Source organism: Clinocottus analis, unplaced genomic scaffold, assembly GCF_023055335.1.
Source record: "Clinocottus analis isolate CAN_PGR_092001 unplaced genomic scaffold, fCliAna1.0.p SCAF_12, whole genome shotgun sequence".
Taxonomy (NCBI): Eukaryota; Metazoa; Chordata; class Actinopteri; order Perciformes; family Cottidae; genus Clinocottus; species Clinocottus analis.
The window spans coordinates 9,901,908-9,915,612 of record NW_027175843.1 but is presented as its reverse complement, the minus strand read 5'-3'; the positions used below and the strand labels follow the sequence as shown (position 1 = coordinate 9,915,612).

The following is a 13,705-nucleotide window of genomic DNA, read 5'->3' as shown; positions in this document are numbered from 1 at the left end:
CTGATGGATACATAGTGCTGAATACTGACATTCCTCTATATTTCTCTATCTTCAGATAGTGTGCGGTGGGTTTATCAGAGATGTTGTCACTTAAAACCGCTAGCTGTTGCATCTGGAACAGGGTTGAGTGGAGAAGAGAGACAGCATTAAAACAATGAGACTTTCAGAACATTTTGTCTAAAAAGGAAATCAATTAGTTACTTTTTTTTTTGTCTCTACTATTGCTCCCTTAATGAAGAAAACATATTTAGAATACTTTATTTCTAAAACAATTGATAGTTGCAGCCGAGTGTGTTATTCTTAAACAGAATAATGTAGCATAACATAATATGTTATCATTCTTCACCATATCATCAACTGTATAATAGTGTACTTCTCTTTTTTTTAAACTTTGTACTTAACCTTAAACTTTTAGCTGTGTTGGTTTTACTGTGCTGTATCTCCAAGTCATATAGCTGTCAAAATGTGTACAATGTATACTTGCCGAATACAGTGATTGTTTCATTCTAAAGCTATTCACAGTAGCTAGGTCACATGACCAAATATCTACTCAAAGATCAATTCTGCCCTCTGACCATCCACATTACAGTTACTTATCAGAATGGCCCAGATGAAACTGTAATGGACTTGAAGTGGTCATTAGTTCTCAGCAGGTGAAGTGACAAATTACAGCAGCAGAGAAACCAAATGGCATGACTCCTTATGATACCATTCCAAATCACATCTGGTTAGCTATAAAGCTGCCGTTGCACACGAACAAAAAGTAAAATGTGCCAAATGTGGAAGGCAGTAGATCACGCACAAAGTGTTTTCATAATGTATATCTGATTAAGACAAATGTATTTTTATCTGCAACCAGCAGCTACTTAAATTTGATGTTAGCTTGCAGGGTAAAGGTCACATTTGATTCCAATCCTTTATTCATTCTAAAAAGCACTTCTGATATCACATGCAACATGCTGACTTGATTTCTCTATTCTTATCGTACTGAAGGGTTTTTCATAAGTGTGTCTTATCAGCAGGTACCAGTAAGTCTTAATTGTAAGATGTCCTCTGGGAATCTGATTACATTAGCTCTACCTTCACACTTTTTTCTGCTATCTTAAGAGGGTATCATATCACTTTTTCTTTCAGCAGCACACATATTATGAAGGACTTGTGATGTTGGATAATACATTCTAAACACTTTTGTAAATGAAAGACTGCAGTGAGCACTTCTTTAAATAGACAAAGCTCCAAACAGGATGTGTGCTTGTTGTAGGTAATGAACATAGTCAGTGGTGCTGAGTGATGTGTGCCGATTAATGCACTTTACAAAAATTAAATAAATCACAAAACATATCTTAATGCAGTCAGGATATTTTCCACCAATGCTTCTGGTTGTATCAAATGAATATTCAAACAATGTAATTATGGCAGAATGTGTGGTATGAAGTAAATGTGATATAGTTTCAAGCTCTGTTTTGATTACAATGTATACTAATTACATTATGGATGAATTAGTATAATTGAGTGACTAACATGATTCGTAAAAATAAAAAAAAGACAACCTAATCAAATTAGGAAAAAAAAGCATTAGAGGGAGCAAATTTTTACAATAACAAATTTAGTGAAATCTCAAAGACAAAAATTACCCGGAAAGCTCACATAAATCGTTGACACGTCCAAGTAAGAGGTCTGTCCAACTGATTGGTTGCAAGAACTGCAAACAGAGGATAATGATGCTGAAATGCTGGACAGGGTGATTCTAACACTCCCAACATGCAGAGAGTTCATTACTTTTCGCTGAGAAAGCTCAGTTTGGCTCACTGAGCCCACAGCGCTGTGCAGAGGTTGCACAGGGCCATTCTTCCTGTGCTAAAGAGAAAGTCTGTTTCAGTTCATCCACGGCTGCTTGCTCTCACAGAAAACTGATGGATGCTCTCCTAGATGTCAGCAATGTCAGTCGTAGTCTCAATTTCAGCAGTCATGGAACAGACTATATGAACAGACCATGAACAGACATTTACAAGCACACCACTAGAATCACCGCCTCACTGTTGCCTCCATCAACCAATCAAATTGTAGTTTACCTCCAAAAAGTCATTACTTCATCAAATATCCTATCAGATGTTTGCGTGAAACTGGCATAATTGGCATAGGAAATCCTCAGTGAAGGCGCGAAATGTTTGAGTCGAAGTGGATGTTTGTGCCAGATTAAATGAAATTTGATATTGCAAGATAAAGTGCATGAGAATGGGACACACAGACTGATAGATGCCCGGAAAAGCCCAAAATAAATGGCTGTGTGTGTGTGTGTGTGTGTGTGTGTGTCTCTATATATATATATATATATATATATATATATATATATATATATATATATATATATATATATATATATATATATATATATATATATATATATATGGGCTGGGAAGTGATTAAAAATTTTAATCAGATTAATCACAGGTTTCTGTGGATTAATCATGATTAATCTCATATTACCAATATTCTCGGTATATATTTGTAAAAAGATAAAGATATATGATGAAAGACGGATATATACATTGTCATTTATACATTGGGGTGCTGTTAATAATGGCCGTGCTGTTAAACTACAGGCCGTGAGGTGAATTTATTCGTCGCGAGTGGAGGTGACAAGGTGCTCAGTGTTGCCAGATTGGTGATGGCGTAGTATCGTACCAAAGGCTCAAAATGGTTGTATTTGGAGGATAATTATCGTGCATCTGGCAACCCTGAGATCGGTCGACCAATGACAATTCTCTCTACAGTCAGAGCTCGCGCAAGAAGGTGAACGTAAGAGACCGTTTCCACAACTTGTAAGAGCGTAATAACAACTGGTAAGTAAAAGACTCAGAGAAACACAAATATCCAACAAGGCAAAATCCCGGACGTTTTTGGAATCCCTGCTGGACGCATTTTTAGGTCTCGAAAAGAGGACATGTCCGGAAAAAGAGGACGTCTGGTCACCCAGGTAATTCTCATTACTCACTAAAGTCCAGTGATCCTGTCAGTGCCACATGATACGTAGCAGCCAAGTTATTTTCCGTTTTGTTCTTTCCAGCTTCATACAGCTTGTGGATTTTTGTCATGATTGTGCGTCTTTGCGGTGCTTTGACGCTCGGGTTCGCCGCGAACTCCTCATCCTCAACAATATTAATTTAACCGTGCTACTCAGTTTGTCACAGGCAGACTTAGTGAGGGATCTACGTTGCTCAGTGAGGCTGGTTTGACGCATTCCTCTTGAACTCCCCTCGCCGACAAACATGCTTCGTGTTGAGATGTTACTTAAGCTGGTTGTGCTGCGGTGAAACGGCAACATCTTCCTGCAGAGTGAACATCTGACATCTACGTCTGACTGCATTAGAGCGTAAATAGTTGAATTTCCACTGTAATAGAAGCTCATTCTGCGCATGCATTAAAAAATTAACGCATTAATTTAATCATAATGCGTTAACGCGTTATTTTTCACAGCTCTAATTAATATATATATATATATATATATATATATATATATATATATATATATATATATATATATATATATATATTTTTTTTTAATATTAGGGCTGGGCACGGTAACGCGTTAACGCGAGATTAATCTGGCAATCCTTTAACGGCATTAACTATATTTGATCATGTGTTAACTGCATGGTTTTCTTTTTTGCATGTTTTTTTTTGCATTGGGGAGGGGCTTATCGCTTTAAATCACTCCGTAGTTCAGACCTGGCGTCTCAAGGCTCTCCCAGTCCTGCCCGCATGAGGTCAATCAAACATGAAAAATAAATAAGATAAACGCCATGAACGCATTAAAAGCGGCACTGCTTTCACTTTTCACTAAAATGTGTAAAACATATCAGTCTGTGTGGGTTAATTCGTAATGTTTAAAACTTCAGAAAATGCACATATATGTACAGTTACATTAAGTTGTGAATCTTGAGAAATTTATTAGAATTTGCACACCTGGAATATAGATCATTTGTTCACCTTCATTCATTACAGCTGGGGCCTCGGTAAAATACATTTGTAGGCATTTTTCCAGACAGTTTTTGTACTAGTGCTAAAAAACGCAAGACATTTATTTTAATATGTGATTTTTAAGAAAAATAAAATTGGAATTTTCTTTCATCGTGCCTGTGCAAAGATATTTACTTAAATTAAATTAAGTACTTATGTTACCTTTTTAATATATTTGAGTGCAGCACTGTATTTAATGACCGTACATCAGTTCAAGTTATGAATTCAGTACAAGAAGACATTTTAAATCATTGTTAGATGTCTTCTCTGTTAAACACATTCCTGCAAGCAGAATGTTCTCAAACTATCTGTAATTCATCAGTGGCGCTACGCTGAGAAAACTTACAAAACTGACTTGTTAGGCCAGCATGCAGCAGAATAAACAGCCTGTAATCATCAGCAGATCCATCGAGTGTCTTCTCCAACAGGGCTACAAACAATCAACGAGGGAAACCATCTCTCATTTTGTGGTTATTGAAATTGAATATCGCACAATGAAGCTCTCATGCCCCAACATGAATTTTTCTTTTTCTGCCAAAAGAAGCACTTTTAGATCTACTTATCAGTCGTGGATTGTTGGTTTGGAGGCACTGATCTACAGAAGGCCGCTTTAAGTGCTATGCTTCTGTATATAACATAACAGCCTTTTTATGTCTCCATTTGCATGTAGGCTACCCATTGTGAGTCACACATTGGCAGTTAAAAATAAAAGTCTTTCCACGTAAATGCACTCATTACCAAGATGTTTATATTAGGGCTGGGCAAAGTTGAAAAAAAGGAATCGCGATTAATCGCATGATTTGTCTGCGATTAATTGCATTATGCGCCAAATTCAACAAAACTAGTGTATTGCATGCTTTTATTTTAAAGTTTTAAAGTAATGTTACCAGAACAATATAACAGCACTCTGGAGCAACAACAAGTTAACATACATACATTTATACATTTATACATACATACCTACATACCTACATACAGCGGATCAGACCGCGGAGTCAGGAGCTTTGCGCATGCGTGATTAACTTTCAATCTGGACGCAGAACCTGTCGGTACTTGTAGTGTATTTGCCCGCCTGTGAGAGCGTGTGAAGCGGCAGGTTGAGAACAGAAGCTACAGAACAATACGTACTTTACGTCACTCACTTCGTTGCGCTTCGTTGCGTTTCGTTGCGCTTCCAGTCGGCGAAGCTGCGGAAGCGCGCATCAACATAAATCGCCTTTAAAGTGAAAGCAGTGCCGCTGTAATGCGTTCATAATGATCAAATAGTTAATGCCGTTAATGGATTGCCCGATTAATCTCGCGTTAACGCGTTATCGTGCCCAGCCCTAGTTTATATATAAGATAAACAGATTGATTTATATTTTCTAATATTTGAAAGTTAACATATCCAACATATCCAAGAGAGGGAATTTGAAATACATTTGATGGAGTGTCATAAATGCAAACTGGGAGTAGCATACTGTCCTTAAAGTGAAATTGTATGGATTCCATAAAACGTTGCAGCTTGTCCAGCAGAAATCCTAAGGAGAACAATGATTACAAATCTTGAAGTGTTCAGAGATACTGTGGTATCTCTACTTGAATCCTGCTCTTCCAGTCTCCAACTCGAGTTCCGTAGACCTAACTAAAGGAGGATTTTGCTGAGCCAGCATGCCCTTTCAGCACTGCTCAGCTCCGCTTGCATCTAGTCAAATACATCCACACCTGGTAGCTGGCCAGCACAGTGCGGCCTTCCATGGTTGGCAGCCTTTGAGGAGTAAATTAGGGTAAGTGCTTTGCTCAAGAGCATTCGACAATGGCTGCTGAGTGAGGAAAGAGATGATACAAATATTTGACTCCTCCCACACACTGATCAAATCAGTAAACATCCTTGTAATACTGGGTTACTTTGTGTGTGTTTTTTTTTTACCAAGTGAGGAAATGGCCACAAATTCATCATCACGTGTACAAAAACAATGTGCATATGGCATTTGAAACTCCAAAGGGTAGACATATTCATAACAACCAGCAACTTTTAGACAGTTACTGAGGCTCTCAACCATACTATTTTGTGTTTAAATAACCCAACAGGGTAATATACACGGGTCAAACTCTACATTATGTTCTGTGGTTTTCTATGCATGGGTAAAGTTAAGTATTCAACGGTGACAATTTTCAAGCAGGGATTTTTGATGTATAACAATACAACTGATGCCATTTTGTGCCAGTTGCTTAATTGTGATTTACGGCTAGGATTTTGTTTGGAGTTGTTAACTCCATAGAAGATCAATTGCAGAGGGTGGACTGCATTCATATTCTGTTTGGCTAACCAGCAACACAGTGTTCATAGTCAGAGGAGGGCCAACAATTGATTAGCAATTAAGACCCCTGTTTAACAAGCAAGTGGAAAAGAATGCTCTGTGACAGCCATTTATCTAATTTCTCTAAACAGTGGTTTCCTGGGGTCTTTGGGAGAGGAGTAATATTTGCATTAATTCACAAATAGACCCTATGTATTAATACATTGCAGTAACTGTGGCTGCATGTTTGGTACAGATTATTCAGATGTTGCGGTTTCTTTCTTAGATTCACACGGTTGAACAGTGCAACATGGGCTGTTATTGGATATTTCTGTATGTGTGCTGGATGGTCTTGGCATCGTCGAGACTGTGCCCTCTTACTGTGACACATAGCCTGTGGTGTCAGGTACGCGTGGGCTGGCCAGCTACTGTCAGTTACAGTAACACTCATCACAAGCTCTGCATAAAGAGACGAGGATACATACACTGACTCTGTGTAGGTGGGACTTTGTAGCCAGGTGCTAAATAGATGGTAAATAACTTCTCATTAATCTCACAGCTCTGTGTTGTTTGTATCTTTAACTATGTGTTCAAACCCAGAATCAAGGTCAATGCAATTATTTGGTAAACACAAAAAAAAAGTTTAAGGAAGATGAAGTTAAAATAATCTCAGAATTTCATAATACATCAATTGTGCTTAAAAGAAAAGGAAAGATATTTTTTGCGAATATGTACTGGCTTGTTAACTGTTAACTGATTTCCCCTGCTTGAAATCACACAACTTCCAACACTCTGATTTAGTTAATAACACGTAGATAGCTGAAATAAAATCCAGCAATCAATATCTCAAATTTCTCGAGCGGGTGGTCAGTCAAGAACCTCAGAAGACATAAAGTCTCCAAACAGCAGAGGGCTACAGAGCTGAACTCTGCATATGGCATCTGCTTTGAAGCCGAAGAAATTATGGAGAATGGCAGCAAACCCCAAGAGAACAGGGTTGCCTGGAGTCATGCATCTAAGTGCAGCTGGAGAAACCCCATTTCCTCCTTCACTGGAGTCCTCCTTTTGACATTCACTATCCTGACAGTGGCTGATCAAAATAACACTTATTTATTTATGCATACTTCCAGGAATCAAACAGGAGCTACAGAAGTGTATATTCCTGGAACAAAAACAGACAGATATCACACAGGCATTGTGACATTGACTTTCTGGGCAATGTGCAGTCATTCGAGAGTCGCATGCTGTAACTGAATAGTATAAGTTTCATATAATATGTTGGATAGTTTGAAAAGAATGAGTATAGAACTACAACACATTGACTGTTGAGTATTGAATTGCACTATCAATCACTAAAACGTTATTCAGTCTGATGTGGAAATATATGCTTAGACTTCTTACTTGTGGGAGAAAGATTACAATTACTTTGGATTAATTTAATCTTTGGAAGGGTTGCTCTTCAATCTGGGGGTATAAGAAGGGGTTTTATTCATGATAACATGTATTTTAATTAATTTATGTATACAGTAGATTAACAAATCTTTCAACGATATAAAAATAGTGAGGAGGTCTAAGATGACACAAGGTGCTGACACAATGCATGCATGTTATGTAACAGTGGTATATTGTGGACCCACAAAATGCAAAAAAAAAGATATACAAGTTGGAACTATAGGAGATATACAGTACTGGATTGGAAGACAAGCCTTTAGACAAAGTAGTAGTTGAACTCAAATGTTAAGGTTTGCCAACACTGCTGGACCACAACTGTTAAAATGAATAAAAGCTAGTGTGACTTTTTATTGCAGTTAATTATCCAATAAAACAACTATTGTTATGTGTGCTACTACTGGTAGCACAATACTCAATACCAATTTTGAATGCAGAGGTAATTCAGATCCATGGCCCCGAGTCTTCATTTCACAGCAACTTGCTGTCGACTTTTAATTGAAATTCCACTGACGACAGCCAAGCATATCAATTTAAAAGACAGAGCAGAATAATAATAGCAGAAGTACAGTAATAAGATGCTGGATTTGCAAACAACACTCAAACTTTGATTAATCGTATGTGTTCTTCAATTGATGTTATGTGTTTCTACATTCAAGCAGAAAGCTGTTTTTTTGGTTAGTGGCATACAACAGGACAAGATCATGCATCAATCACACTAGAAGGAATAAGGTTAATTGTATTATTTATTGTAAACTTCTCTCAAGAAGAACGTAAGCTTGAAAATGGGAACGTATTGGGCATGTAATACTCTTTTATTCCGGTGATTCTGCTTTCTCTGTTGCTGATCCTTGACTGAAGCATAGCCTGCCGCTAAAGTCTCAACAAAGATCAAAAGCCTCTTTAAACTCAACTGCTTTCTTTGGCTTTTCTAGATTGTATATTTTGTGGTACATTTATCCTTTCTTTTGCCTGTAAAGCATTTTGTATCCACTATGTTGAAGAGTATAATACATAAAGTGTGTATATACTGGCACTGACAAATTATCCATTATTTCAGTCAAAGTTTGATGGTTACATGTAGTAGTCTTTCAGGGCTACAACTGGAAATGTTTTAACTGAACATTTGCATGAAGAAATTCCTTATTTTTTATTTCTATTATTCCATTTAATCTTGATCTGTCCAGGATAGTCCGATTGAGATGTAAAAGCTCTTTCTTTAAGTAACAGACTTAAACAGAAACACAAACGAAATCAACCAATTAATTAGCAGTGCTGTTAACAGGCCTTGTTCTGTCAGTGTTCAAATTTACCATAAACCAGTTTTTTGAATATATCATGCTTTAACATATTTACTTTAACGAGTCTCTGTAGTTCACACCGATACCAGGCTGGAAAAAGTTTAAAAGCACTTTTTCCAAAGACAATTATTTTGAGAAATGACACATTCTATTTGTCCACATGACTGTATTGCAGCTATTGAGGAGTCAAACATACGGAGGCCTTTTGTGGAATATGGCGTTATACAGACAAATGTGCCAACGTCCCATTATGCTGTTGTATAAAGAAGACAAACCAACTGTCATCCAAACTGATCTGATGTGTGCAGAAAACCGAAATAGAGATAATCATCAAAGCAGCATGAAATACCGAGTCTAACATTTTCAAGAAGATTAATTTGCATGCAGATAATTCATTTCACCATAAAGAATTTCTGATAAACATCCCTGTTCAATTCCTCTGAACAACATTAGAGGCAGATTGCAGTAGTTTCAATTGCATTCGAAAGTGTTGAGGCGTAATTATACAAATTCTGATCTGGGGTCGTAATATATATGGGCTTATTACATATGAACCGTATGCCAAGGATTTAGCACTAATAATACATATTGGATAGAATCCTGTGTGTCTCAGCACTCTAAATATACATTTAGAAAGCATTATAATTTTTAAAAGAAATCACTGGGGCTTGTTACAATCAGTTTGCCCTGCCCTTAACAAGAAAATTCAGACAGTCATCTTTAAAATGTTTCTGAGTAATAACTCATTAAAATGTTTTATGCTGCATCCATTGTGAACAATGCTGACAGGTGGCTTTGCTTGACAATTGTCATCTCCACCACCCTTCATCATTGTTCACAGTGATGAGCTACTGCTTCCCACACAGTATAATGTTTGGAGCTGGAGGGATTATTGTTTCTCATTAAACTGTGCTAGTTACCAACTCCAACAGGGAAAGGTGGAGAGGTACAGTGAGTCTTGGTTCAGTAATGAGTACATCCCCTCCCGTGTGCGGTGGTCAAGACAGTCACCATCGAACTACGACAAGATTGCACAGAGCACAGGGACACCAAACGGCTGTAATAATGCAGAGTTTGGCTCTGCACTGCTGTTCCAGCTGTCAGTCTGCTGTGCAAGGAGCAATGTTTGTCTAATCCAACAAGAGGGTACTCCACTCCGAGGCATATTAACAAGCTTTTCACAGCTCATCTCCAATTGAGGGAGGACAGCTAAACTACAAACGGGGAACCTCTTCAAATTAACACAGTCTAAATCCTCTAATTATTCTTGTTGCAGCATTTTGTTGCACTGTGACTCACCCTTAAATTGGAAAAAAGAGACAAAATAGAACAATTAATCAGTATAAAGTGTGCACATAGACTTACCATCAAATCTTTTATGTCTGGAAACAAAGGTGCTTCTCAGTTCATGACTAATTTCATCAGTTAGATTCTCAAAGTCCTGTTTGCTTTGTTGGCCAAATGTGTCCTCCATTTCCTGGGTGCAACATGTGCTTCCTTGAGGACATACACGAAGATGTTCACCTGAAAAACAAACAGAAAAACAGTTTTTTTGTATCCAAACTATTAGTGAGACTGACTACACACAGTCTTCTTTAATCTAGGTACAAATTTTGTTTTGCCATCAATATCAAATTCAAGCTAAAAAGTATCTAAAATAATCTAAAATTGCATAGGAAATATAGTGATCCAATAATCCTGAGCCTCACTTCAGCAATTTAGGTGCATAAAATAACTCAATGACTCAATACAATTTCTGCAACAAAAACTCTCATTTTGGACAATACAACTTCAGTTTGTTGGATAACTTGACCAAAAGGAGTGAGAGTAGATGATCATAAAACACATGTTAATGAATTATATTCACTCCAAATCTACATAATGCTTAGATTATTTTCTTAGAACTGTAGCTCACAAACCAACTGACATTTAAAGTGTCACCAACACAAAACCCATGTCAGGGATCATTTACTGCCACATGAAATGGGAATTTTGACTGTAATTTTGGACAGTTAATTTGAACAAATAATTAGATGCTAATTTCAGAAATGGACAAGGTAAAAAAAAAACTTGTGACATATAAGGTTTGACATGATTGTATGTCTAAGAAGACCATAGTTTCTCATTTGGTTTGACAACAATGAGAAACTTCCCAGGAAACCACAATTAACAAAAACATCATTGCCAAGAGCCTATAAAAGTTCAATTCAGTGGGCACAACAGATAATGCATTCCTTTCAAATATTCTCCAGCATTACATGATTGATAACATTGAGAAAACACTGAAGAGAATCAAAAGTTATAGATCTACATCATTTCATTTTCCAAAGCAGACATTTTTAAAGAGCCACAGATAAACAGACTCATCTTAAAACAGCATGTATTTCACAATTAAACTAAAACCTGTTGACATAACATGTATGAGGACATACTAAATATATTTCTGGCATATTTAAGAGTACAGTAGTATGAGTATGATGAACAAGGTTGTCTCCTGCACACACATTATAAATCATATTTCTCTTTACCACATAAAGTACAATCAATTCAGATTTCCTCTAGAAAAAAATAAATGCAGATGTAATGTGCATCGTCTACAATCAGCAACCAATCAGGGTAGCAGCTTGTAAGCTGATGGCTGCTGAAAAAAATTCTCACTGCATGCATCGATAGATTCCACAGCAGCGGAACAAGAAATGGATTTCCCTTAGTGAGCACCATGCTGAGGGAGCAACAGTATGATACAAGCACAAGATCCTTTTGCACATTGCTGTCTTCAATTGGTGACAGGAGGTTACATCTTTACGATTTAGACTGTAACATTCAGAATTTGTACAGTAAATATCATAACACTTTCACATCAACCTGCAACCTTTCTAAACAAAATTACCAATTAGGATGAGATAAGCAAGTTCCAACCCCAGAACACTACCGTAACTTCTTGAAGGCCAAGCATGTCAGAAAACATCTGAAGGATATTGAAATATATTTGCTAGACAGTAACACATTACAGACATGCTAGCATGGCTGTCTATGAATGCTGCAGCCTTATGAATGCAGTCTTTTGTGCTTTTTGATGACTTTGATGAACAAGCATGTGCTGCAGGGGTCCTGCAGATCAAGAAACACATGTGCAAGTGCAGGATAACATAGATACCATTGTACCTATCATTTCTTTTCAACAAGCCAAAAAAAAAAAAAAAGAATAGAAGGAAAAACGTGGAAAAACGGGATTAGTTACAGCTTTAGCTATACAGTACACCCAGTACAGCATAGAGGAGAACCAGCAAGGACAAAAGTATTTTGGTATGAAAAATAAAGAATAGAGAATAAATAGAGGGTGTTAAAGAGAAAGCACTCATCGTATATAGGCTACTAACTCTATGCAAACACACGTTGATCTTTAAATCTATTATTTTCACAATTAGTGTTTTTTCTCCATCAAAAAATGTTTTTTGTTTTATTTGCTTGGAACTTAAATGTGTGGTTAAAAATGTGTCTCAAGTTGATCAATGTTATATTTCATGTCACAGTGGGTGTTGTCAAGCATGTAAATAGGGAATGTTTCATATTTCATTTCCCGATGAATGGTTCTGATACACATCATGTGTGGAAGTGTGAAAATTAGATACTGTCAAAATAAGGATACATTTATACTGTGTATAATCCTGGGTATGCATCTCCACAACAAGGCTTTGATCTTTGATAAAAAAAAAAAAGAGTGACTCCAGTGCAAACATGACACTGGAGCATTCGAGTGGACCTCCCATTGCAGATGTTTACTTGAATATGGCCCATAACTCCATGAAACTCACAATTCCTGCATCATATCAGTATATTCAGTTCAGTAAAGTTAAGGATGAATTCCGTAACTTAGTTAATATCACAGTCTACTGACAAGTCCCTCGGGCTACACATTTTGAGTGCAGCCTTTTCATCAGATATGTCAAGGGGAAGGGAAGAGAAAAAATTCATCTAGACAACAAACCTACTGTGTGTTCCAGCAGTCTCAACAGAGCAAAGACATCACTTAAAAATAAGACTGTTGTACATCAAAATAGGGGAAGCTAGAGCTTTTAAGGGACCTCACCACTCAGCAAAGTGCCACAACCTTTCTTGCCAAGGTTAAACCAGCACTGTGGCTTCCAAGTTAATCTATCAAGAGGAGCAGACTACACATTAGCGACTGACAGGATGGGGTATGGGCCAGACAGTTCAAAGAAAAAACGCTGCATCTTAAAGTTTGTTGTAGTGTCCTATAAAGATTGTACAACATGGAAAGGTGTTTTATTATTCTTTATAGTGTCAACATGAAAAGATAAAACTGGCAACAAATTGATCCTACTTAAAAGTATGGCCTGCAGCAACAGCCTGATAGACATCCATTATAGTCCAAAAAAATATTCAAACCTGTCAGACAGAGTTTTGCATTGGTGATATGTGATGAACACGGTACAGTAGAATATTGTGGGTTAATCCCGGAGCTTAATTGGAGACGCATGAACTTTAACTGGAACACCCCATAAAACTCAGAGTGCCTTATGAAATGACTTGGCCTTAAAATACAGTAATATTAATGTATTAGAATACCACCAGTTGTCCATCTATGTGGTAGAACAAGTTCCATTTAGCCAATCAATCATTTGCATAATGTAA

The 13,705-nt window shown here is 37.1% G+C and overlaps 1 protein-coding gene across 2 annotated transcripts in view; it reads right to left on the bottom strand.

Moving 5' to 3' along the window:
• Positions 1-13,705, bottom strand: part of LOC137782740 (glypican-6-like) — a 70,375-nt gene that overhangs the window by 40,540 nt on the left and 16,130 nt on the right. For both annotated transcript variants that reach the window (XM_068572316.1, XM_068572318.1), the window contains exon 2: positions 10,415-10,573. In XM_068572316.1, coding sequence (XP_068428417.1) covers positions 10,415-10,573 — 159 coding nt within the window. The remainder of the gene's footprint in view (positions 1-10,414; positions 10,574-13,705) is intronic.